General features: G+C 50.7%; 1 protein-coding gene and 1 pseudogene across 2 annotated transcripts; one reads left to right on the plus strand and one right to left on the minus strand.

The window, feature by feature from the left end:
• Nucleotides 1–7,018: 7,018 nt before the first annotated feature.
• Nucleotides 7,019–26,308, minus strand: NLRP8 (NLR family pyrin domain containing 8). The gene is made up of 11 exons (XM_081506164.1): nucleotides 24,138–26,308; nucleotides 22,195–22,625; nucleotides 21,406–21,480; nucleotides 19,319–20,918; nucleotides 17,052–17,222; nucleotides 16,531–16,698; nucleotides 14,742–14,897; nucleotides 12,474–12,644; nucleotides 11,509–11,679; nucleotides 8,424–8,594; nucleotides 7,019–7,488 (listed from the first exon to the last, which is right to left on the minus strand). Exons 2-11 carry the CDS (start codon nucleotides 22,553–22,555, stop codon nucleotides 7,359–7,361), a joined length of 3,174 nt encoding a protein of 1,057 aa, XP_081362290.1. The 5' UTR covers nucleotides 22,556–22,625; nucleotides 24,138–26,308; the 3' UTR covers nucleotides 7,019–7,358.
• Nucleotides 26,259–26,821, plus strand: LOC145514484 (large ribosomal subunit protein uL23 pseudogene; annotated as a pseudogene). The gene has a single exon (XR_014060179.1). The product of XR_014060179.1 is annotated as a large ribosomal subunit protein uL23 pseudogene (transcript).
• Nucleotides 26,822–27,054: the final 233 nt, after the last annotated feature.

A 27,054-nucleotide genomic window follows, 5' to 3' on the forward strand; every position in this document is an offset into this window, starting at 1 on the left:
CGGCGACAAACAGCACGCTCAGGACTGTAGGGTGTCATAGAGCTTGATGACCGTGAGCCACGGTGAGGGTATTAACACAGTGAGTGAGCCGCATGAACACAGTAACACCCCCAGGCTCCTTTAAGACATGGATAGGCATCAGCTGGGCCTGATCTTCAAATCGGAGCACCCCAATTTCATCCTCTACTTTAGACCAAGGGGCTTGCCAGGGGGCGCAGTGATGAAGAACCCGCCTGCCAATGCAGGAGACCCGGGTTCGACCCCTGGGTCGGGAAGATCCCCTGGAAGAGGCAACGCAACCCACTCCAGTATTCTTGCCTGGAGACTCCCATGGACAGAGGAGCCTGGCGGGCTACAGTCCTTGGGTCACAAAGAATCAGATACAACTCAGCGGCTAAAGAACAGCTTCAGACCTAGAGGTTGGGAAGAGCTGAGAGATGTACCGAAATGCCCCAAACAGATGTGTTTTGTGGGCGGACTTTTCCATCAAAGCAGAGCAATGGGACACCTCCTTCTCGCTGAGGGTATCTTTGGTTCCTGGGCTCTGACGAGTCTAACTGGAGAGAGTGGCACAGAGCAGGTCTCAGCGAGTAGGTGCCAACCAGGAAGGGAGAAAAACAGGGAGAAGAAGATTCCAGGGAGAAAGCAGGAGGAAACGCCCGCCAACCTGACTCCTCACCTCTAGGACGGGATCCCGACTGGCCAGCGCGGTGGTGACGGGCCTTTGGGGGATCCGCGCGGTGACGTTCTTGCCGTCCATTGGCTGCTACGCCCGCGTGGGCACACCCAGGGCAGACGTGGAGCTGCGGCTCTCTGCCCCTGCCTGCCCCGCCCCTTCCCACCTGTCAGGCGAGGATGCTCTGTCGGCCTTAGTTCACCTGTGCTGAAGACCCGCGGGTGAGTACAGCCCTCACCTGGCTGGCCCAGAGCAATGGGGTGGGTGTGTGTGTGTGTGTTAACTTTACTCGACCTGGCGCTTACCGCCCTCTAAGGGAGCTGCTGTTGCTCTTTCAGTCGACTTTCTCTGTGAGACTTGCTGATCTGATTCCTGCGAATTCATGTGTATACGTGCTCTGTCGCTCAGTCGTGTCCCACTCTGCGACCCCACGGGCTGCAGCCCGCCAGGCTCCTCTGCCCTTGGGATTCTCCAGGCAACAAAACTGCAGTGGGTTGCCATGCCCTCCTCCAGGGGATCCTCCCGACCCAGGGATCAAACCCACGTCTCCTGTGTTTCCTGCAGGCGGCTTCTTTACCACTAGCACCACGTGGGAAGCCCCGTAGTATATACACCTGTTTGTTACCAAACGAATCTTCCCCAGTGTTCTACAGTGTGCCTCCCTTCAACATCGCTAATAAAGGAAAAGGGAAAGGGAAGTCGCTCAGTCGTGTCCGACTCTTTGCGACCCCGTGGACTGTAGCCTACCAGGCTCCTCCGTCCATGGGATTCTCTAGGCAAGAATACTGGAGTGGTTTGCCATTTCCTTCTCCAGGGGATCTTCCCCGACCCAGGGATCGAACCCAGGTCTCCCGCATTGGAGGCAGACGCTTTAACCAACTCAAAACCACAGTGAGATCTCGCCTGACACCTATCAGAACAGCCATCATCAAGAAGAACACAAGAAAGAAATGCTGGCGAGAGTGTGGAGAAAAGCAAGCCCTCATAGCCCGTTGTGCACAAATGTAATTTGATGTAATTTGAATGTAAATTGGTTCAGTCACTGTGGAAAGCATTGTGGAGGTGTCTCAAAGAACTAAAAATAAAACTCCTTTGACATTGAAGCTCCAAAAATATTAGTGTATCTACTTAAACATAATTGTAATGTATAGTGGAACTATATGTACCTTTGTTCTATTTTTTCCAAGTCTCCTGTAAATATGTGATCATATTTTCATAATTTAAAAAATGAGAAAGAGAAAAAAAGAACAAGTACGTAAAAACAAAACTACCATATGACCCAACAAGTCCAGTCTGGGGTATATATCTGGATGAAAACAAAAGCTCTCATCTGAAAAGATACCGCACCCCTATGGTCATGGTGGCAACATCCACAATGGCCAAGATGCGGAAACGAGCTGCGGGTCCACCGACAGGGGAACGGATCAAGAAGATGCTGTGCATGTATACAATGGGATATTACTCAGGCATAAGAAGAGCAAAACTGTGCCGTTTGCAGCAACATGGCTAGCATTGGACCGTAGTATGCTAAAGTGAGGGCTTCCCTGGTAGCTCAGCTGGTGAAGGATCCTCCTGCAATCCTGGAGACCCCGGTTCAATTCCTGGGTTGGGAAGTTCCGCTGGAGAAGGGAAAGGCTACCCACTCCAGTATTCTTAGGCTTCCCTGGTGGCTCAGACAGTAAAGAATCCGCCTGCAACGTGGGAGACCTGGGTTTAATCTCTGGGTTGGGAAGACCCCCTGGAGAGCCTGGAGAGGGCCTGGCAACCCCCTCCAGTATTCTTGCCCGGAGAATCCTGTGTACAGAGGAGCCTGGCGGGCTACAGTCCACTGAGTCACAAAGAGTCGGATACGGCTGAGGGACTAACCATCGCCCATGCTAAAGTGAAATAAGTCAGACAGAGAAAGACAAATACTGTATTTTACCACTGATATGTGGAACCTAAAAAGACAATTAACTACTGAACATAACAAAAGAGAAGCAGACACACGTAGAGAATAAGCTACTGGTTACCAGCAGTAGCTGGTAGCTACCCCTTACGTGCAGAGGGGTAATTTAGGGGTGGGGGAGATATCAGCTATTGGGTTACAGGGATGTTGTGTACAACACAGGGAATTTATAGCCAGTGTTTTGTGATAACTGTAAATGGAGTGGGACCTTCGAAAATTGTATAAAAAACAAAAATTTAAAAAATGCCCATCTCAGTTAATAGTAAGACCAGCTACTTCGTGCTTTGAGTCTCCACGTGAATGGTTCTCTCCCAAAGCATTTCTTTCTTTTTCTCCCCAGCTTTATTAAGAGAATCATCAGCCCTGCATAGGTTTAAGGTGTATAATGTGTTGATTTCATGCACATATATTGCAAAACATTGACCACAGTAATGATTGGTCCTACCCCAGTAATTCCCAAATTGGAACCACTTGAAGGACTTTTTAAAACCCCTGAGCCTCAGGCCACACCCGTTCCATTTAAGACAGGATGTCTGGGGCGGGGCTGCTGTGTCGTTCAGCCGCTAGGTGGTGTCTGACTCTCTGCGACCCCGTGGACTGCAGGACAGACACCAGGCTCCTCTGCCCGTGGGATTCTCCAGGCAAGAAGACTGGAGTGGGTTGCCATTTCCTTCTCCAGGGGATCTTCCCGACCCAGGAATTGAGCCCGCGTCTCCTGCATTGGCAGCCAGGTTCTTTACCTCTGAGCCACCTGGGAAGCCCTCCACGGCATTTTTAAGGAGTCCGTGTAATACCATGCGCCCCAAAGATGGCCCACCTCAAAGTGTTGACCCTCCCTGCTTTATTCAGCAAAGTGGGGGCCTCTGAGGCCCTCCTAGGGAGTGTGTCAGTGGGGGTGCGTGTTCTCTGGATTTAAGCTGTCCACCTCCCAGCCTGCTGACCCCAGGGAAAGCATTTTGGGGGCAGCTGCACCTCATTCACCATGAATCCTCGCAGCAGTGTGTGACGTGTCAAACTCTCAGCTTTGGAGGACAAGCTGGAGCCAATTCTCGCTTTACAGTCTGACTTTGGATGGACCTTTATTTCCGCCTGACCCTGTAAGAGTGCAACGGGGGTTGGGGGTGGGGGGTGAGGGTCGCGACTGCTCTGACTTTGCATCAGAGCCCCTTTATAGGGTAAGAAGCTGACTCAGGTCATACCCGGTCATCACTTTATGCAGAACAAGATGACTGTTTCAGAATGTAACCAAGCAGGATCTGGTAGTTGTTAGACTTTACTTGGCTTTGATGACCTTGACGATTTTTGAGTACTTGTCAGAGTTTCCGTGGTGGCTCAGTAGGTAAAGAGTCTGCCTGCAATGCAAGAGACGTGAGTTCGATCTCTGGGTAGGGAAGATCCCCCAGAGGAGGGCATGGCAACCCACTCCGGTATTTTTGCCTGGAGAATCCCATGGACAGAGGAACCTGGTGGGCTATCGTCCTTGGGGTCACAAGAGTTGGACATGATTGAAGCCACGAACACACAGGCGTTTTGTAGGATACCCTTCTACTGATACTTGCCGTGATGTGTTTTTCATAATTACAATATAGTTTTGAGATTTGGGGAGACGTAAAGTGCCATTTCTAATCACATCACATAAGAATATATATCAATACAGCACAATGTATCAGCGTTGATGTTAATCTTGATTAGTCGGCTGACGTGTTTGTCCGGTTTCTCTGCTGTAAATCTACCCCGCCTTCCCCACCTTTCCATCCTTCACTTTTTGGGTGGGAGTCATGGCACACACTTAAGGAGTTGGGGGAGTTCACCCCTTCTTTTGACAGCAGAGTATTTATATAAGTTATTTGGCATTCTGTGTGGAAGACTTGGCTATTCTCCCACATTTATTTATTCATGTATATATATTATAGAATCATGTGTATTTATATTTCATATTTACGAAAACAATGTCAGAGAGCAGGACCCCTCGGGGGTCTCGTGTGGGGAGGGGACAGGCCTTCCCCCCCAGCCTCTGCTGCAGCTGCCTCTGAAGTACCCAGAGAGACGTACTGGATGCACATTTCCTGAGTTGCTTTGCAGATGTGAACCCCCCTCCCCCCAGCAAACAGAAGATGTTAACAACTGGATGACCTTGAGCTCATAGCCCCAGGCCGCTTGGAGCCTAAGGACTGATTAAAGTGAACCCCTGTTTCCTTATCATCAGGCAGCCAGAATAGTGTGTGAACTGACCTCAGACCTGTGACCACCTCTCCCAAACTTGCTTCTATTTATCTTTAATTGGAGGTTAACTGGTTCACAGCGCTGTGTTGTTCCTGCCAGACATCGACATGAATCAGCCCCAGTATACAGGTGTCCCCCCCGTGAGCCTCCCCCGCCCCGGGTCGTCACAGCGCCGGCTGAGCCCCCGCATCGAGCTGCAGCTTCCCCCCGGCTCTCTGCTGTATGTATGGTAGTGGGTGTACGTTTCCACGCAGCTCTCGGTTCTTCCCACCCTCTGCTTCCCCCGCTGCGTCCACAAGTCTGTTCTTGGTTAGCATCTCTATTCCTGCCCTGCAAATAGGCTCACCTGTACCATTTTTCTAGATTCCATATATATGCGTTGCCATTGTTCAGTCGCTCAGTCGTGTCTGACTCTTTGCGACCCTGTGGGCTGCAGCACGCCAGGCCTCCCTGTCCTCCACTATCTCCTGGACTTTGCTCAAACTCTGACCATTGAGTCGGTGATGCCACCCAACCTTCTCGTCCTCTGCCGCCCCCTTCTCCTCCTGCCCTCACTCTTTCCCAGCATCAGGGTATATGCGTCAGTACACTATGTTTTTCTGACTTAAAGTATCATCTTCCACCTAGCTTTTAAAAATGGGTTGCTGAAACCCTTTGGGGACCTCAGGGTTTTTTAGGGCATGAGCCACTTGTCTCTCTGACTGGCCCTGCAGCAAACCTTTCTCTGCTCCAAACTCCGACGTTCCAGTTTGTTCCACGTCACTGTGCGTTGGGCACATGGACTCATGTTAACAAAAAGAAAATGACTGTATGACTGCTTTCGAGGTCTTTGAGTTCTAAACGCTGTCCTAACTATTAACTAGCCGTGTGCTAGATAGCTGTGCTTGCTGTACGGTGCTCACTCGTGTCCACCTCCAGGGACTGTAGCCCGCCAGGCTCCTCTGTCCATGGGATTCTCCAGGCAAGACTACTGGAGTGAGTAGCCATTCCCTTCCCCAGGGGATCTTCCCCACAGGGATTGAACCCTCGTCTCCTGCACTGGTAGGTGGATTCCTTACCACTGGGCCCCCAGGAAAGTCCTAGGCTAAACAGCCAGAACCCCCAAAAGCCCACAGTTTGGGGAACGCCCTGTGGTCCAGGGGCAGGACGCCGCGCTTTCACTGACAAGAGCCTGGGGCTCAGCCTCTGGTCGGGAACTGAGATCCTGCAAGCAGGGTGGCTGGAAAACCAAGTGCAAAGTGTGTCCTGGGCGGTGCAGTCCCCTCCCCGAGGTTGCACAGGAAGCCCCCTGCATACTGTACAACCTCTCAAGGTCCTAGCACGATAACTGGAGGTGGGGGGGGGCAGAACTGAGGAACCCTCCAGACCCCCAGTCTGGGCCCAGACCCATCCTAGTATAAGTCGCAGAGAAATTCCCTTTGCTTTACTCTATTAATGGACTAAATCCTTAAAAAAGTTGAGTCACACTTCTCTTTTGTTGTTGTTTTCAGCTCACCGGCTTAGTTGCTCCACAGCATGTGGCATCTTAACAGACCAGGGGTTGAACCCCTGTCTCCTGATCGGCAGGTGGATTCTTCACCACCGAGCCACCTAGGAGGTCCACGTTTCACCTTTTAAAAAGAGTTCCTTCAACATGAGGTAATTTCCCTTTCCCATTGCTTGCTACATTATCTTCCTCGGATTTTTCTTCCCCCAAACTTTAAACTTTTTATTTTGTATGGGGTACAGCTGATTAACAACGTTATGATAGTTTCAGGTGAGCAGCAAAAGGACTCAGCCATGCATATACATGTACCCATTCTCCCCCAAACTCCCCTCTCATCCAGGCTGCCGCATAACACGGAGCAGAGTTCCCTGTGCTACCAGGAGCTCCTCCTGCTTCTCCATTTCGAATACAGCAGTGTGTACACGTCCCTCCCCCACCCGTCCCCCAGGGCAACCATAAGGCCGTTCTCTGAGTCTGTGAGTCTCTGCTTCGTAACTCCATTTGTATCATCTCTTTTCGTTCTACACACAAGGGACGTCATATGATATTTCTCCTTCTCTGTCTGACCTACTTCAGTCAGTATGACGCTCTCTAGATCTGAACCCTCTTTTGAGGCAAGACATCTTCCTTCATAACAGTTGACTTGCGAGTCTATTTGTAAATAAACACTTGAAACATTTTCTAATTGCATTCATGCACAATTTTAATTCAATTCTTGCAACACCCCAGTAGGTGAGTCAGTGACAATGGTAACAGGACATATTCAAAGACATCCAGAAGCCAGGAGTAGAACTGAGCTGGCACGCTCCTTACCATGGTGACCCCAACTCCATGACTGATCTCTGTTGGACACACGACCTTCAGTATCTCCCAGGGGGCTGTTTGCAGGTCATGCTCCACAGCATCTCCCAGAACTAACTGCGCCATCCCAGACTCAGAATGGCCCACAGACAAGGCAACCGATTCCCAATTTTCATCAGGAAAAAAAACGACAACTATATCTGGGGTGGGTGGGGGTCACAAGATCAAACCGTCCTTGCCGCCTGATCACAGAACTCATCTTTCCAGTCCTGAACCATCTTCAGGACGTCCTTGTTCACCACCGGGCCCTCCAGTCTTCTCAGCATGTCCACTCCGTTGCTCTGCTTCTTCTTCCTGTGAGAGAAAAGAATCAGCATGCGCTTGTTTTTGCAGCCCTGGAAAAATACATAAACCCTCTAGAATAGAACTTCAGCACCCAGGAGATGGATAAATGGAATACTGCCTGTCAGGTCAGTGAACAAAGGATGTCACAATCATCAGCAGTTGCAGGTACAGCCCAAGGTGAGCTGGTGAGCCCCGAGGGAGCTCGGGACGTGAAAACACAGGCTCCTGGCCCCAGAGAGCTGAGGTGCACATCCAAGAAATGATTTCAGTGAGCCCAGAGTCTTCCAACTTCCCATACACGTGCTAAGCCACGTCTGACTCTTTGTGACCCCATGGACTGTAGCCCACCAGGCTCCTCTGTCCATGAGATTTCCCAGGCAAGAATACTGGAGTGGGTTGCCATTCCCTCCTCCGGGGGATTAAACCTGACCAGGGATCAAACCCCGGTCTCCTGCATTGCAGACGGATCCTTTACCACGGAGCCACCAGGGCAGACGTGGACATGCACACACTGCTATATTTAACATAGATAACCGGACTTCCCCGGTGCTGTCTAGCGGCTAGGACTCCGTGCTCCCAATGCAGGGGGCCCAGGTTCAGTTCCTGGTCAGGGAACTAGATTCCACATGCCACAACCAAGACCCTGAGCAGCCAAATAAATAGATATTAAAAAAAAAATAGATAACCAACAGGACCTATTGTAAAAAAAAATTAAAATTTTTAAATGCAAAAAAAGAGCAGACAGGAGTATCCCGGTCCACTTTCTCATCACAGACAAGGAGGAGTGGGGGTGTGGCAGCCTCGTGAGGGAACTGTAGATCCCCAGGAAAGGGGCACAGGATGTGGCTGCCTCCGCCAGCAGCATCTCAGGCCAGGGTCGCCCTCCCGACAGGCGCCTTCCCTCCCAGGGCTGTGGCTGCCGTGACGGGAAGCTGGGGACGTACAGGACGACCTCGGGGCTGAGCACCCTCTTCAGGGCGGCCTCCTGCAGGAGCTTGGCGCCCCGGAGCCCGACGCCGTTTCCGCTGAGGTCCAGGTGCCGCAGGGTCCGGTTGTGGAGGAGCACAGAGGTCAGGGCCGGGCAGCAGACGGAGGTGAACTGGCATTCCTCCAGCCTGAGGGAGGGAAACAGGCTGCGGCTGAGCGCCCGCGTCTGGCATCCGAGCGCCCAGCCAGCTGAGCTGTTCACAGCCTGGAAAGCACACTGCGGCCAGAATACCTCATTTCCTTCTGAATAGTCTTATGCTTTCGAAAAGTGGTTTTGGAGAAGACTCTGGAGGGTCCCTTGGACAGCAAGGAGATCCAACCAGTCCATCCTAAAGGAGATCAGTCCTGAATATTCATTGGAGGGACTGATGTTGAAGCTGAAACTCCAATACTTTGGCCACCTGATGCGAAGACCCAACTCATTGGAAAAGACCCTGATGCTGGCAAGGATTGAAGGCAGGAGGAGAAGGGGACGACAGAGGATGAGATGGTTGGATGGCATCACCGACTCGATGGACATGAGTTTGAGTAAACTCTGGGAGTTGGTGATGGACAGGGAGGCCTGGTGTGCTGTGGTCCATGGGGTCGCAAGGAGTCGGACAAAACTTAGCGACTCAATAACAACAAAAGTTCCATTTTCCCTTTTAAAAATTTTATTTTATATTGGAGCATAGTTGGCTGACAATGTTGTGTTAGTTGCAGGTGTTCAGCAAAGAGATTCCCTTGTACATATATATGTATCTTTTCTTTAAATTTTTTCCTGTTTAGGTTATTATAGAGCAGAGTTCTTCTGTGCTACACAGCAGGTCCTTGCTGGGTCTCTATTTTAGGTAGAGTAGCAGTTTTAAAAATTAAACTACTGTAGAGCACAGGAAACTGCTCCCTGTTATGTGTTAGCCTGGTTAGGAGGGGAGTTTGGGAGAGAAGAGATACATGAATGTATGTGTTACGGCCAAATCCCTTCACTGTTCACCTGAAACTATCACAGCATTGTTGATTGGCTATACCTTAATACAAAATAAGAAAGTTAAAAATAAAGTAGATTACTTATTAAAAATATAATTGATTTACAATGTTGTGTTAATTTCTGCTGTACTGCAATATGATTCAAATATACGTATACATCTTCTTTTCACTTATGGTCACCTGGAAATGTATTCCATACTTGCAAATATACTTCACTCAACCTAGGAGATAAATCAATATTTAAATCCCAAGACTAAATTTCTGGAGTAAAAGAATTGTGACCTCCGGTGAATTCCCTTTGAGTAGTTAATTATCAACAAAAATGAAATCCATTATCAGGATTAATCCTAGGAATTAAAGATGTAACATAAATTGATTTAAATGATCTAGACTTAAGTGATGTCACTTATATGTGGAATATAAGAAATTGCACAAGTGAGTAAATATGCAAAACAGAAGAAATCTCACAGATACAGAAAACAAGCCAGCGTTACCAAGGGGGAGATGGAAAAAAGGGCAAATTAACTAACTGAATTAAGAGATACAAAATATTAAGTATAAAATAAATAACAAGGATGTATTGTACAACATAGGGAATTGTAGTCATTATTTTGTGTAATGTTTAATGGGGTAGAGTCTGTAAAAATACTGAATCACTATGGTGTATGCCTGAAACTAGTGTAACATTATAAGCAACTGTACTTCAATAAAAAAATAAAAGTTCACATATCTGAGTGAAAAAAAGACCTAGACTTAGAACCCAGATCATACTGAACAGAAAATGCAGGTAGGAAAGAGGCAAAAAAAAGGTGTATATGCGTAACTAGGTCACTTTGCTGTACACCTGAAACTAACAATGTTGTTAATCAATTCCAATACAAATTAATAATAAATAAAAAATAATTCTAAAAAAGTTTCAACCTTTGTTATTGGAGAAGAGATGTTTCCAAATCTTTTCTAAATATCTGGAGTAACCACTATAATAATTAAAAATAGGATAGATCCTTTTAAGTCACTGACTAGTATGATGTTGGCATAGAGATCTTATAAGAGAAGGAAAAATTATATACAGAAAAAAGAGTCTCTAAGCATAAACATTGATTTCAGAAGACTCCATCTAAGGTATTAGTCTAAAACTAACACCTTTTTCTTTATGTTTCACTGAATAGAAGAATTTTTCCTGGAATGATGGTCCTTAAACCCTAGCATTCCTGGGAATCATGGGAGGTGTTTGTGAGACACAGACTGTGCAGGGCCCACATGATCAAGCAACCCCCACGTCCGGGTATGGACCCAAGAAACTGAAACCAGAATGTCAGATAGAGTCATCTGCACCTCATATCCACAGCAGCACTGTTTACAACAGCCAAGAGATGGAGCAACCTAGATGTGCATCAACAGATGAATGGATAAAGAAGGTGTGGTGTGCACACAGTGGAATACTACACAGCCATGAAGAAGAAGTGTGGCACATACACACAACGGAAGACCTCGCAGCCACGAAGTAGAAGGAAACCCTGCCGTTTGTGATAACTTGGGTGGAACTTGAGGGCATAATGCTCAATGAAATAAACCAGACACAGACAGACAAATGATGCAAGAATCTGCCTTTCCAACAGTTTCCCAGACAAAAACATTCATAGTCTGAGCCTCTTCCCAGGTGGCTCAGTGATAAAAAATCCACCTGCCAATGCAGGAGATGTAGGTTTGATCCCCGGGTCAGGAAGATCCCTGGGAAGAGGAAATTGCAACCCACTTCAGTATTCTTGCTGGAAAATCCCACGGACAGAGGCACCTGGCAGGATACAGTTCATGGGGTCGCAAAGTTGGACACTACTGAGCGACCACACACACAGGCACACATATACACACACAGCCCACAGGGTCACAGAGGTGGGCACGGCCGAGCAACTGGACAATATTTGAGGACTACACTCTGAGAACCACTGCTCTGAAGCTTCTAAGTCTTCTACCCAAATGGATGGCAAATCCCAGCAACGCAAAACACGTCCCCACGTTCTACCCTGAGAATTTTACAGACCCCGGGTCCCAAAGGAAGCAATGGGGACAGCTTACTCAAGAACCTGGAGGGCAGAGTCAGGGTTCAGCAGGGGCTGACACAGCAGGACCACGCCGTTGTCTCTCAGGCTGTTACAGCCAAGGTCCAGACTTCTTAGGTTTTTATTTTTATCGAGAGCAGACGCTATATCTTGACAGCACTCGGAGGTCAGGGCACAATTCCTCAGCCTGCAACGAAACACCAACCAAACGCCTTTAAGCTTCTTTTCTGTCTTTTGTATTTTTTTTGTAGAATAGCTTTACCTAAATATATTAACTGATGCTTTCAAACTGTGGTGCTGGAGAAGACTCTTGAGGGTCCCTTGGACAGCAAGACCAAACCAGTCAATCCTAAAGGAAGTCGCCCTGAATATTCATGGGTGATGCTGAAGCTCCAATACTTTGACCACCTGATGTGAAGAGAAGACTTATTGGAAAAGACCCTGATGCTGGGAAAGATTGAAGGTGGGAGGAGAAGGGGGCGACAGAGGATGAGAGGCTTGGATGGCATCACCGACTCAATGGACATGAGTTTAAGCAAACTCCGGGAGCTGGTGAAGGACAGGGAGGCCTGGCGTGCTGCAGTCCACGGGGTCACAAAGAGTCGGACACGACTGAACAACTTAGCACGCATGCACAGCATCGCTGAAGAGAATTTAGCGCCAGCCGGTGTTGGAACTGCCTCAAGCTAATAGTTCCTGTAGATGAAAAGAGGTCAGCATCTCTGACGTCTCACAAAGTTGTGCCTCTGTGATTCCCCGCTGGGTCGCCCGGCACACAGTCTGAAATGCTGCCCCCAGCTAATTTGCCCCTGAAACTGAAACCACTGCCATCCCCTCTCTGTTACGCTTTCTTGCAGTACCCGCACAATGCCGCGCGGGCAGCAGGCGCTTGATCAGTCCGTGGAGTAAAGGAACATACACACATGGCCGTCTCTCCCCACCGCCCTGTTCCGCTCCAGAGAGCGGAGTCTAGGGACTTACACCAGCCTCTGCAGAGGAGACGGAAAGTGTCGGAAGACGTTCCAGAGCTGCTTCGCCCCGACATCCTGCAAGGCGTTCTCTGCCAGGCTCAGGTGGGTCAGATTCCGGTTAGTCACGAGAGAAAAGGCAAGACTTCCGCAGGAAAGCGACGTGAGGTCACAATTCTCCAGCCTGTGGGTGAGACACTCACAGTCGGGATGCAGTTTAATTCGTGCCCTCGACTGGGTTTTCATCAGGGCTTTCGATCTAAAGGCAGACGTCTCATCCCCCCTCTGTGACTGCCTCTTAGGGCTTCCCAGGTTTAAAGGAGAGGACTGTGGTTCGTGATGTGAGAAGTATTTGCGGATCAAGAAAACAGTTATAGAGAGGGGTGAAGAGGGAGGAGAAAGCGACCAGAACGACTCTAAGAGTAAAAACATTTATGGAAGTGACGTGGGAAGAGACGACATCTCAGAAAGTTACAGAAAGATGGAAAGATGCCTTCATGTTAGAGAAGCTAAGATGTAGCGGCTTCCTCGGAGGTCCGGTGGTTATGACCCTGCGCTTCCACTGCAGGGGGCACGGGTTTGATCCCCGGTGGGGGAACTAACCTCCCACATGCTGTGTAGCCAAAAGGAAGGAAAAAAAACAGCTAAGGTGGAGAGGATGGTTCTGAAAGCATCTTCATCCACAGGGAGGGAGTGCAGACGTAAATGAGAAAGCGTCTGCTGTTGGGACTTCTCCGGTGGTCCAGCGGCTAAGCCTGCATGTTCTCAGCGCAGGGGCTCAGGTGCGAGCACCGGTCAGGGACGTCAAGCCCACGCGCTGCAGCAAAGACCGGCTCAGTCAAATAAAATAAAAATAAAAAAATTACCGTTAAAAATATAAAATGAAGGAAAGAAATCTAACGTTGTCATTGCTCGGAGTGGTGACAGCTGACCGCTGGACTTACCGTGGTGGCCGTTCTGTGAGGTAGGAAAGTAGCAGGTCACCGTGTCACACCCCGGAAACGCACGCAAGATTGTGAGTCAGGTACACGTCACTTAAAAAATAAGGCAGTGCTTGAGTCACAAATGAACAGCAGCATGTCCTTTTCTGCTCAACAGATGGGCCAAAGCCGTCACGGTAACAAGAGTCTGATGGGAATCTGGCGCGGGGGGACTCTTACCCACACCACTGGGGGCACTACAGATTGGCACGTGTGGTCTGGAAACGACCCTTAACCCTGAAGATGAGCGCTCTCCATGACGTGGCAGGTCTATGCGTGTCTGTGTGTGTGTGAGCAGCTCAGGCCTCAGCGGCAGATCAGACAGTCACTTAAACTGTTGCACATTCATACACGTTACCGTTCAGCACAGGAAAGAGGAACAGGAAAGAGGAACAGCCTGTAGAAATAACGAAACACAGGAGACGGCCGCGATGTCGGTCGATTGGGAGAAGCACACACGGCCGACGAGGCCGCTCGTGAGAACCCGAGGGCCGGCAGACCCGTGCTCCCTGTTGGGGTCGGTGCAGGCAGGGGGCCTGACCCCCCGCCTCAGATGGGGCGGGGCGGGGGCCCCGGGGCCGGGGTCACCCGTGAGGAGGGAAGATGGTGCCGGCGAGGTTCCAGTGCGAAGACGGGATGACGACGTGTCAGGATCACTGTGCTTCTACCTCCCAGGAAAGCAGGTGCAGACACGTGCTGTGTTAGAGCGCTGTCTGTCTGTCTGTCTGTCTCTGTCTTGCCCTCTCCCCATCTCCTCGTCTGTCTCCCTGTCTGTCTCTCTCTCTCAGTCTGTCCGTCTCTGTCTCTCTCTGTGTCTGTCTGTCCGTCTCTGTCTCTCTCTGTGTCTGTCTGTCTCTCTCTGTCTCTGTCTGTGTCTCTGTCTGTCTCTGTCTGTCTGTCTCTGTCTGTCTCTGTCTGTCTGTCTGTCTGTCTCTCTCTCTCTGTCTCTTTCTGTCTGTCTGTCTCTATCTGTCTGTCTGTCTATCTCTCTCTCTGTGTCTCACTCTCTGTCTCTGTCTGTCTGTCTCTCTCTGTTTCTCTGTCTCTCTCTGTGTCTCTGTCTGTCTGTCTGTGTCTCTGTCTCTGTCTGTCTCTGTCTCTCTGTCTGTCTCTGTCTGTGTCTCTCTCTGTCTCTCTGTCTCTGTCTGTCTCTCTCTCTCTGTCTCAACCCTTCATTATCCCTCCTGCACCATCAACAATCACAAGACTTCAGTTTGTTCCGTGACTCACTCCCCCCTCTTTTCTGTTTTTCTCGGTCTACCGAACGTCTGAGGCGCAGCACGGCCCCCAGGGACACTCACGACATCCTCTCCAGCTGGGGCGCCAGCAGTGGGGAACACGGCTCCCCCCTCTCCAGGGAGCCGCGTCTCAGCATCAGGGTCTTCAGGTGGGTGTTCCTCTTGAGACTCTTGGTGAGGTCAGCCCCGTGGGTGGGGTTGAACGGGCAACCTTCCAGCCTGCGGGAGTCACAGCGACACCAGCCCTTAGCTCCTGGGGGACACGGTGCCCCCCAGCCACCCAGACCTCGAGTCTGTCTCAGCCCCTGTCCCTCCCCCGAGAGCCGCGGGAGGGGCTTTCCATCCTCCTGGGTGAACCCGCATCCATCAGCATCTGAATTGCATGTCACCAATGGAAAACAGGCTTCCCTAGTGGCCCAGCTGGTAAAGAACCCGCCTGCAATGCGGGAGAGCTGGTCAACCCCTGGGTTGGGAAGGTCCACGGAGAAGGCAAAGGCTGCCCACTCCAGTGTTCTGGCCCAAGAATCCCATGGACTGTATATAGTCCAGGGGGTGGCAAAGAGTTGGACACGACTGGGCAACTTTCACTAGTACAGTAGAAAATAGCACACACTCGGGGCCGTGACGAGCTGGCGTGGGCTAACCGTGGGGCTCCAACCCCAGGACAGGGACTCCTCCTGCCCTGGAGCACAGCTTCTTTTCATGTTTATCCACCAACCACCTTCAGGATGAAGAACCAGCGGACAGAGTAGGGGCTGCAGGTGGGGGGCGGGGTGGAGGAAATGATGGTTAAAGGGCGCAGCCCCCCAGTTATAAGGTGAGTAAACTCGGGAGATCTCTGCTACAGTCTGGTGACGGAGGTTAACTCGTCGGCCGTGTGCAGTGACGTGGTGCTAAGGGGGCTGATCTCAAGTGTTCAAAGCACGGCTGTGAGCCGGCCGAGGCCTGATGAGCCTGAGGGCGGCAAGCGGTTCACAGTGTGTGCGTGTGTGAGACCATCACCTTAAAAAAAAAAAGCCGAGTGAATGGTCAGATAAGAATGAAATATTGCCATTTGCAGCAACAGAGATGGACCCAGAGATTATCACACTGCGAAGTGAGTCAAAGACCGATATTTTGGTATCACTTGTATGTGGAATCTGAAGCATAACATGAAGGAATTTATTTACAGAAGAGAAACAGACTCACAAACATGGGAGACAAACTCATGGTTACCCAAGGGAAAAGGGGCGGGGAGAGGAGAAATCAGGAGTCCGGGATGAGCAGATATGTGTCCAGAATAGATCGCATTGTTGTACAGCAGAGGTGGAGACAGTGTTGTAAGGCAGCTATAGTCCAATTAGTAAAGTAGATGAAGCAGCAAGGCTTTCCTCTATAGCACAGGGAGCTACAGGGCTTCCCAGGTTAAGGACCCGCCGGCCAATGCAGGAGACGCCACTTCCATCCCTGGGCGGGGAAGATCCCCTGGAGGAGGACCCGGCACCCCACTCCAGTACTCTCGCCTGGAGAATCCCATGGACAGAGGAGCCTGGTGGGCTGCCGTCCACGGGGTTACAGAGAGTCGGACACGACTGAGCACAGCACAGCACAGGGAACTACCTTCAGTACCTCACAATCACCTGTAATGGAAAAGAACCTGGAAAAATCTGTCTGCAGAACTGACTCACTTGGCTGTACCCCTGAAGCTCACACGATATTGTAAATCGACGACACTGTGATAAAAGAAGAAAGCTGGGTGAAAGTAGGAACAGCTGAACCTCAGTGTGGCGTCAGGCAGACTGAGCCTGTGACCCCTACCTCTGAACAGACCCCCGGGGCGCCGGTGTCTCTCCCCACCCATCTCGGGCCTCACCTGAGAAGATGCAGAAAACAGCGCGGGTGTTTCAGGGTGCTGCAGAGAGCATTTATCACTTGGCATCTCATTTCCGTGTCTTGTATTTCCAAGTGTCTCAGGAACTGGTTTTCCACCAAAACTCTGATTATGTCTTCACTCACCACGAGGGGGCCCACATGCCTAAAGCTGAAGAGGTAAGCAGCGTCCGGTTATCACAGCATCCTATCAGCCCACCAACCCTGAACACTCACTGGAAGGACTGATGCTGAAGCTGAAGCTCCAATACTTTGGCCACCTGATGCAAAGAGCTGACTCATTGGAAAAGACCCTGATGCTGGGAAAGACTGAGGGTAGGAGGAGAAGGGGGTGACAGAGGATGAGATGGTTGGATGGCATCACCGACTTGACAGAGGTGAGTTTGAGCAAACTCTGGGAGACAGTGAAGGACAGGGAAGCCTGGCGCGCTGCAGTCCATGGGGTCGCAAAGAGTCGGACGCGACTGAGCAACTGACACCGACATCAGGCTGTCTCGTACTCACATCAGTTTTTGGAGGTTACAGTGTGGATGCCTCAGTGCTGTGGCAAGAATCTCCACTGTGTCTGTGTCCATCACACTGTCTTTCACAGTCAGGACTTCCAAACTCTCGTGTGTCCTAAACACAGAGCAGAAGTCTTGCCACCAGAGAGAACTCCTGTCTCTGCCTTCTGGTCTGTGTGGGAGAGAAAAAAACAGAAAAAATTGCTCAGCGTTAGTAACTAAGCTCAAGGAAACCTACCGGCAAACCCAGGACTTGCTTATGGTCGTGGATCCCTTTGGGGCTTTCCTGAGATGCCCTTGTTTAGAAAGTGGCCCGGGGGACTTGCCTGGTGGTCCAGTGATGAAGAATCCGCCTCGCAATGCAGGGGGCGTGGGCTCGATTCCTGGTGGGAACTAAGGTCCCACATGCCTGTGGAGCAGCAAACCCCCGTGATACAACTACTGAGCCCACGGGCCACAGCCAGAGAGTCTGCGCTGCGAGGGGGGACCCCACACGCCGCGAGGAAGGAGCCGCTGCTGCCACCCAGACCCCACGCGGCCAAATGCATAGTACACACTTAAAAAATAAATACGAAGTCGCCCAGGAGAACTGATCTGAGATTCCTCATTCTATTCCAGGAACGTTCGTGGCCCCACTTACAGTTTAACATGACTGAGGGAGAAAGAGAGCTGCTTTGTGACCAATCAGGATTTATATGCGGGCAGGAATTAGGTCGCAAGATAGAAACTATATTCTTACTCTGTGCTTATGAAATTGTTATTAAGGAAAAACGCCTCGAAGCAAGTCAGACAGAGGAGAAGTATCATATGACACCCCTCATATGTGGGATCTAAAGAGAAATGATGCAAATGAACTTACTTATAAAACAGAAAGAGGCTCACAGACTTGGAGAACGAACTTATGGTTCAGTTGCTCCGTCGTGTCTGGCTCTGCGGGAACTTAGGGTTCGCAGGGGTGAAGGGTGGGGGGAAGGGACAGTTACGGAGTGTGGGATGGACATGCAGTCACTGCTGTTTAAAATGATAACCAACAAGGACGTGCTGTAGCGCAGGGAACTCTGCTCCATGTTATGAGGCAGCCTGGATGGGAGGGGGGTTTGGGGGAGAGCGGATACATGTGTATGTAGGGCTGAGTCCCTTCACTGTTCATCCGAAACTATCACAGCATTGTTAATCAGCTACACCGCAACAGAAAATGAAAACTTTTAAAAAGGAAGAATAAAAACTCTATAAGGAACAGAATAAGGGAAAAGTATTATTATTATCATTACTAGGGCACGGTGAGCACAGAATCTAAACTCTCTCCCAAGAGCAGCATGTTCGGTGGTTCGGCTCTGCAAGGCCCCCCAGACAGCACGTGCCTAGAGACTGACGACATCACAGCCCACAGAGTAAGGGGCGACAGAGGAGGGAGCCCCACGTGCGTGGGGGAGAGGGCACACAGCAGAGCAGGAAGGATCTCATTTTTGTTCCAGGATTTTCTCAGTTTTAGTGGAATCAGCGCCCCAGGAATGCTGTCCGTCCTGTTATCCCCCAGCTTAGGAGTTCCTTTCTCTCCCACTTCATGCTTTTCCACCAGCAGTTTGGGGCTTCCCTGGTGGGTCAGCTGTAAAGAACCCGCCCGCCAGTGCAGGAGATGTAAGAGACACGGGTTCCATCCCTGGGTCGGGAAGATCCCCTGGAGGAGGGCACAGCAACCCACTCCAGGATTCTTGCCTGGAGAATCCCAAGGACAGAGGAGCCTGGTGGACTCCAGTCCGTGGGGTCGTAAAGAATCAGACGTGACTTAGCAACTGAACAACAACAGGAAGTTTTCAAATGTCACACACTCTTAGACACGTTTTTCAGTGAAACTGTACCAAACATTCCCGACAGCCCTCAGCCGAGACATAAACAGTTGTTTCCTGCTTGTGTTTTCAACGAAGCCATATTGTTTCAAGCGGAATTACTCACAATATGAGTAAACACATGCTCTGCAGAACATTTAACCCAGGCACTTCCTTCAGTTGCATGAGACAGAAAAAAAATATACGCAGTTTCTCTAGTTCACTGACGGTCTCTGGGGCTGAGATAATGAAGTCACCATTGAGCTCACCACTACCCATTCTTTTTTTGTGTGTTAAACTGGAACGGCCTGTTTATAAGACAAACTCCCATGTGCAAGGGATCCACTCACTACAGGCAGTCACCCTTGATGCCCAGGAGATGCTGGACAAGGTTCCCCGGCGGGACCTCGAATCCCACTGGAGGAGAGATTCCAGCACTTACCGGGGGGAAGGAAGAGGGCCTGGCGAGGGGCTGCTCGCTTTGGTGATGGCCCAGGCGACCGTCAGTTCTAACTCCCGCAGACGTCGGCAGAACTTGAGGCAGAAAGCGGAGACCTGCAGGTCCCTGGCCTTGCTGATGACCAGCAGAGCCTTACGACAGTCGTGGAGGATCTGAGCCACGAAGACCTCCTCCCGGATCTCGTGCAGACAGTAGAACAGCTGGGGGAGCCCGGGCTGCGCGGCCGGCAGCTCCCCTCGGGGCGGCACGGTGGCGGTCTTCAGCAGCTTCCTCTTGTTCCCCAAGGACACCTTGCACCCAAACAGCTGCTCCACGGCCAGGGCGCACGTGTCGTTCAGAAGGCCGAACAGAAAGAGCGCCATCCCGGCCAGGGGGTTTTTCCTCCTCCCGGGATGGGCGAGCAGCTGTAAGATGCGGAAGCGGTCCAGCGCGTGGAAGTTCCTGAGTCTCTGTGGGAAGCAGAGGACGAACAGCAGGGCAGCGAAGAACTCCTGGAAGCTCGGGTGGGCGAAGGCGACCAGGTCGCTGCCGGCCACCACCCTCCGGAGGATCCACACGCCGAGAAACACCTCGACGTCCCTGTCGTCCAGCCTGGCCAGGTTGAGGTCCGTCTTACTGAACACCCACTGGTTCTTCCACATGCCCTCCGCAGCCAAGGAGCACAGGCGTTTCAGCTGGTCCTGGTGGGTCTCGCCGATGACGTGCCTCACCCTGACCGGAAACAGGCTGGAGAGGTAGTGGACGAACACGGACGTGGCGTTGGGGAATGCCCGCGGCAGGCTGCTTCCTCGCTCCATCTGCTGTTTCAGGCAAGAGCAGACCAGCCAGCAGGTGACGGGGACCCGGCACATGGAGAAGAGGACCGCGTTGCCCGTGACGAAATGCAAGGCTGCGTCGGCATCGCGCCTGTTTTTGAAGTACGACCTGAAATACCTGGATCTCTCAGGCGCGCTGAAGCCCGTCAGGGTGATCAGAGAGGGGCATTTCAGAAAGGGACTCACGGTTTCCCACAAGCTGAACCTCAGGAAGACGATGATCGTGGCGTCAGGGAGCATCCTTTTGGTCAACAGACTGGTCAGGAGGACGGACCAGGGCATCTTCTGGCTCCAGTCTTCACTCAGGTCCTCCGGTCTGTCTATGAGGGTCAGGGTTAGTTCCTCGAAGCCATCCAGCAGGAGGAGGAGGTGTTCCGGGTGGGAGAGGATCCTAGACGCGAGAGCCGGAGACCCGGACAGCTTGCAGGCGATCAGCTCGGAGAAGCTCTCCTCCTCCGGCCGGTCCATCTGCTGGCAGTGGAGGTAGAAAGCGAACCAGACCTTGTGGGCGTAGAACTTGTTCTGCGCCCACTCCAGCATCACTTTTTTGGCCACGGTGGTTTTCCCGACGCCGGCGTCTCCCTGAAGGACCACGGTCTTGGGCTGTCTTCCTTGGGGCTTTCTGGGAAGAAGAAGACACTGCAGGAGTGTGTCTTCTCTGCAGGGCTCTTGGTAAAAGAAGTCCACGTTGTTCCCAGGCCAAGATGTCCTGTCCCACAGGGTTGAGTGCTCACTCATCACACGTGCCTTATACTCCCAAATTTTATCTGCGGGAACGAGACGGGGGAGACACAGGCTCCAGCATCAGCTGTTCGTGAGGGCTAACTGACCAACCGGAAAACGAGCCTCCGTGTCTACCGCCGGCCCTAGGACACAGGCGCACCAATCAGGCACTTGTTCTGCAAGCCCTGGTGGCCCAGTGGCTAAGGCTCCCAAGGCAGGGGGCGCGGGTTCTACCCCTGGTCAGGGAACTAGGCCCCACATGCCGCAACAAAGACCTGGCACAGCCAAAAATAAATTTAAACAATAAATATTAAGAAAAAAGACTGAATCCAACCGAATGAGAGAGAGAGAAGGACGGTGGCTGGACTTCCTCCTTAGATGAGTCCACAGCCGCGGCTTTACCTGAAGTTCCGATTCACAGAAGGGACACTGGGCTCACCCGTTTACAGCCCGCCGCGCCTTAGGAAGCCAGCATCTCATCCCAACCCACGGCCTCTTGTCCGCCAGGGTCCTCACGGGCCCAGCACGTACCAGACTCATCTTCCTCCAAAGTCAGTTCCCTCTTTCTCAGGTTCAAGGCCTCTGGTTCCAAGTTAGGTAAAATTTCTGGAACAGACCAAAAGGAAAAAAAAAATGGAGGCTGTGTCATAGGCCTGACAAGATGGACAGAAAGCAGAGCTGCCCAGAGGCAACGGGCCTTTAAGGAACGCGGCGGCTGGGCCATTCACGAGTCTCATGCTCTGACCTTCTTCGTGCAGGGAGAGGAAGCTTACCTGGGCTCCCATCACGACGTTGGGAAGTGAGACTGGTGTGGAGGCAGACGGTAACGGGAAGGGTGTTGGTGTGTGTGTATTTACTTGCTCAGCCGTAAGGCAAAGCCAATGTCAAAAGGGTGGGGAGGGGAGGGAAGTTCTAGAATAAAAGTGTTTTAAAAGCCATAATGCGTGCGTGCTAAGTCGCTTCAGTCCTGTCTGACTCTTTGCAACCCCATGGACTGTAACCCACCGGGCTCCTCCGTCCATGGGATTCTCCAGGCAAGGATACTGGAGTGGGCTGCCATTTCCTTCTCCAGGGGATCTTCCTGACCCAGGGATCGAACTCCTGTCTCCTGCATCGGCAGGCGGGTTCTTTACCACCGAGCTGCCAGGGAAGCCCATATGTGAGTGTGTGTGTGTGTGTGCGCGCATACACACACACACACACACACACTCCACTACTTGCTGTTGTTCAGCTGGCCCATAGGAGTGGCTGGGAAAGTGCTGAGCTCTCCAGCACCCAAGCCCCCTGCCTCCTCCTGCTCTATTCTAGATTCCCGCTCACCGTTCAGCTCCCTCTGCGTCTGAAGACACAGCTCCGTCTGGTTCATCTTGGTGAAGACGTCACGAGCCACCTCCCAGGCGCGTCGTCCCGGGAAGTGCTCGGTCAGCAGATGGACCACCTCCCCACGTCGGGCGGTCTTCAGCTGGTCCCAGGTGACCGGGGCGCAGCCAGGTCTAGGTGTCTCCTCCACTAAAAGCTGCTTGAACCGCTGTAGATGCTCCGCGCTTACAGAGAGCATGAAAAGCATGACTCCGTTTCTGAAGGGGAGGGTGGAGGAGGAAGATGCTGGCGAGGGAGGGGGGACACCAGACGGGGACAGAGGGGAGGAGGCGGGGTCAGAGTTCAAGTTCACGTCGCCCATGGTCACTCAGGGTCGGGAACCGCAGCGCCGGCGGGCAGAGGGGACCAGCTGGAAGAGCAGACAGACCAACCTGCGGAGACATGAGGTTACGAGAACGTGAGCGCCCCACCCCGGGGAGGAGATTTATTTAATCTAGACTTGATGGAGCCTGGCGGCTTCCCTGGTGGTTCAGAGCTAAAGAACCCGCCTGCAATGCAGGAGACCCAGGTTCCACCCGGGGTGGGGAAGATCCCCTGCAGAAGGAAATGGCAACCCACTCCAGTATCCTTGCCTGGAGAATCCCATGGACAGAGGAGCCTGGTGGGCCACAGTCCACAGGGTCATGAAAGGGTGTGATATGACTGAGTGACGAACACTGTAACCGCTGAAGCCCATCACGTGCTGGATTTTCTCTTTCCCTCCCTTCCTGGGAAGTTCTCGGTCCCTGTGGAAAGACCTGGGGTCCCTCCAGCACTGGGGCTCAGCGCTTAGACTCAAATCCACTCTAGCGTTCATTCTCTTTGTCTCACCTTTGATGGCGGGAATCTCGTATGTGCCAGGGACGGTTCTCAGACACACCCACAGGTACATTTAAGACAGTGCATGGGACATCAGAGCTAGTAGTGACTCAGGGCTTCCTTCTATGCCGTGGTTATTTTGAAGACTCACTGAGTGTTTATAAAAAGCACCTGGAATCGACGTCTCCATTTAGGAAGGTGAGACATTCGGGAAATGGATGCTGGTGAGACTTGCATGACGATGGGAATGTACTCAGTGCCGCTGAGCTGCACAGCTAAATGCGGTTAATATAAAAAACAAGCCAATGTCCAAAGGGTGGGGAGGAGAGGGACGTTCTAGAGTAAAAGTGTTTTAAGAGCCGTAGTGTGTGTGTGCTAAGTCGCTTCAGTCCTGTCTGACTCTTTGTGACCCCGTGGACTCTAGCCCCCCAGGCTCCTCTGTCCGTGGGATTCTCTAGCCAAGAATACTCGACTGGGTTGCCATTTCCTTCTCCAGGGCATCTTCCCGACCCAGGGATCGAACCTGCGTCTCTTACGTCTCCTGAATTGGCAGGCAGGTTCTTTACACCAGTGCCACCTGGGAAGCCCAAACGCTGTAAGAAGCAGATGCAAGTTGTGCTCCTAGTTTAAATAAAACAGCTGTAAGAGCTATTCTTAGGACAGCTGGGGAAATTTGAATATGGATTTGATAATATATGGTATTAAAGAATTAATGTAAATATTTTTTAAAAGGTATATATATTATTCCCTTCTACCTATCTTCTCTATCACATCCTTCTTTCGTGGTCTTCCATCAGATTTATTGTGTGTAGAGAGAGAAATGTGGAGGAAAAGAGAATGAAGTCATTATCAGGAAAGGGGCTTTTGTCTTGGTCTACTCCTCGCATCCTATTGCCTCTCTTGAGGGATTTTTGGTTGTTTTTTTTTAAGATTTTTGGATTTTAAAGTCTTTATTGAATTTGTTACCATAATGCTTCTGTTTCATATTTTGGGTTTTTGGCCACAAGGCACATGGGATCTTAGCCCCCTGACCAGGGATGGAACCCACACCACTCCCACCCCGCCCTGGAAGGTGGAGTCTTAACTGCTGGACCACCAGGGGAGCCCCTCTCTGAGTCATCGTTCATGATCATCGTTCAGCGCTCATCCCCTCATCCGGGAACTTCCTGGTTGCCTAAGTCATCCTCTGCTGGGCGCTGATTCAAAGCTTTCTCTCTTTCCCTTTGCAGCGGTGGTTTTGGATAATTGCAAGCTCCCTGTGGATAAGAACCATCTCCACTCTTGATTCTGTTATTCTGCTATTTGAGCAAAAAGAAGCAGCCTAGATTAAGAAAAAGGAAAGATCTTAAATATAACAACCTAACTTCACACCTCAAGGAACTAGAAAGAGAAGAACAAACTCCTGGTGAAGGCAAGGGTCTGATCCAGTAACTGAGAAAGTGATGTGGAAGACCAGGCCGCACAGCAGGAAAACAACCCACTCACCCCTGAGGGGAACCGGGCTTCCTGGCTCCTTCCTGTCACAGACATCTCCCCAAGCAGAAAGAGAAGGCGCTGGGCCGGCCCGCTTTCCAGCTTTATAAGCTCTGGGGTCTGCTCCGCTTCCGCCCTTGCTCCCCATTGGCTGTGGCTGGTGCGTTGCCGGGTCCTTCGCCGCACAAGCTGGAAAGCATTCAGCATCCTGGGTGGGAGGCCCTGGGCTGCAAGGCTTGTCCTCACGGGTGCTCCCAATTTGGGAAGGACCTGCGCCCCTGTCTCTTCGATTCAGAACAACAAGCAACTTTAGAAAATGACAGGTTTAGGGAGTTCCCCGGACTCCTAGAGGGTAAAACGCCTGTCCTCAGCCCAAAGATGCTGCGTCCAGCGGTAAACCTCTAGAGCTGTTACCGGATGATCTTGTTCCCATGACCGTCACCCCTGTTTGGAATGTAATTTCACTGAGCAAAAGGAAGGTTTTGGTATCAGCAGGACCTAATGTGGGTCTCCCCAAAACAGACCCTCTCAGAGGGAGACCCGGAGGCAGAGTGTGTCAGACACACACACACGTCTTGGTCATCGCTCTTCCACAAAATCTGTTGGGTTTTCCAATATGTAATCAAGAATCTGCATATACAGATTTACCTGTTCTTTTGCAGGCCTTCCGCCTTGCTCTAATTGCTTCCTCATTGTTAAATTTAAAACTAATTACAATCGTCGATTGCCTGGATCCTCAGCCTATTAAAGGCGGAAGGCGGGGCACATTGTGGGTTATCCTCAAATATCGTTTGGCATTGATTGCTAACATGATTCCACAGTGAGGAAAGAACAGACTTGGTATGCTTTCAAAACCTTTAGACCATGAAATTTTTTCATCTTGTTTACGTCCCTGGATATGTTCAATCCTAAAGGAAATCAACCTTGAATATTCATTGGAAGGACTAAAGCTGAAGCTCCAATACTTTGGCCACCTGACGCAAAGAACTGACTCCTTGGAAAAGACCCTGATGCTGGGAAGGATTGGGGGCAGGAGGAGAAGGGGACGACAGAGGATGAGATGGCTGGGTGGCATCACCGACTCCATGGACATGGGTTTGAGTAACCTCCGGGAGTTGGGGATGGACAGGGAGGCCTGGCGGGCTGCAGTCCGTGGGGTCGCAAAGAGTCGGACACGCCTGAGCGACTGAACAACATGTCCCAGTGCCTCCTAGCGTTTACCCTGTGGGGACTTGAATAGAATTTATTCCCTGCTGTTGTGTGCAAACTGTATAAATCTTAATTGTTGAATTGGTTCATAGTGCTTTTTAGATCTAAAATATCCTTCTATGGGCTTTCCCAGTGGCTCAGCGGTAAAGAATCTGTCTGCAATACAGGAGTCGCAGGAGATGCAGCTTTGATCCCTGGGTCGGGAAGATCCCCTCGAGCAGGAAATGGCACCCACTCCAGTATTCTTGCCTGGAGAATCCCATGGACAGAGGAGCCCTGCGGGCTACAGTCCATAGGGTTGCAAAGAGTCAGACACCACTGAAGCAACTTACATATCCTTCTACTTTTCTGTCTATTCATTCTATTGATTTCTGAGAGTTTAATATTGAAACTCCAACTAAAAGTCTTAATTTATTTACTTAAAAAATAATTGCAATAGATAGTGGGATTATATGTAACTTTGTTCTGTTTTCCAAGTCTCCTGTAAATGTGCTATCCTACTTTCATACTTTAAAAAATTTTTAGCCTTTTCATGAAGATGGCGCCGAAGGCGAAAAAGGAAGCCCCTGCCCCTCCTAAAGCTGAAGCCAAAGCAAAGGCTTTGAAGGCCAAGAAAGCAGTGTTGAAAGGTGTCCACAGCCACAAGAAAAAGAAGATCCGGACGTCACCCACCTTCAGGCGGCCCAAAACACTGCGGCTCAGGAGGCAGCCCAAATATCCTCGGAAGAGCGCCCCTAGGAGAAACAAACTTGACCACTATGCCATCATCAAATTCCCCCTCACCACCGAGTCAGCCATGAAGAAAATAGAAGACAACAACACACTGGTATTCATTGTGGATGTCAAGGCTAACAAGCACCAAATTAAACAGGCTGTGAAGAAGCTCTATGACATTGACGTGGCTAAGGTCAATACTCTGATCAGGCCTGATGGAGAGAAGAAGGCATATGTTCGACTGGCTCCTGACTATGATGCTTTGGATGTTGCCAACAAAATTGGGATCATCTAAACTGAGTCCAGCTGGCTAATTCCAAATATAAAAGTTTTCACTATGTAAAAAAAAAAAAAAAAAAAAAAAAAAAAAAAAATTTTTAAAAAAGGGGGGGATAGGTGGATGGTGGGGCGGTTCAAGTGAGTTTTCTTTCTGCTTTGGGAGATGTTTATGACAGGAAGGAGTCAAGAAGCCTACTTCCCTCCAGGGGTGAGTTAAATGAGTTAGAATTGTTAGTTAAAATAACTTATTTAATTGGTAATACAATAGTAAATTGTATCAAGCTGTCTTGATCCTGATTTCAGTGGAAAGCCTCTGTGTTTCTGATG

The sequence above is a fragment of the Giraffa tippelskirchi genome, chromosome 7 (assembly GCF_054371585.1).
Source record: "Giraffa tippelskirchi isolate mGirTip1 chromosome 7, T2T-mGirTip1v1.2.pri, whole genome shotgun sequence".
In the NCBI taxonomy this organism is placed as follows: domain Eukaryota; kingdom Metazoa; phylum Chordata; class Mammalia; order Artiodactyla; family Giraffidae; genus Giraffa; species Giraffa tippelskirchi.

Coding starts and splice junctions, on each gene's coding strand:
- NLRP8 (XM_081506164.1), bottom strand. CDS start 22,555: ATGGGCGACGTGAACTTGAACTCTGACCCCGCCTCCTCCCCTCTGTCC. Junction 17,223..19,318: donor GGCCCTCTTCCTTCCCCCCG/GTAAGTGCTGGA, acceptor TCTCCCACACAG/ACCAGAAGGCAGAGACAGGA. Junction 11,680..12,473: donor TCTCCTCTGCAGAGGCTGGT/GTAAGTCCCTAG, acceptor GTTTCGTTGCAG/GCTGAGGAATTGTGCCCTGA.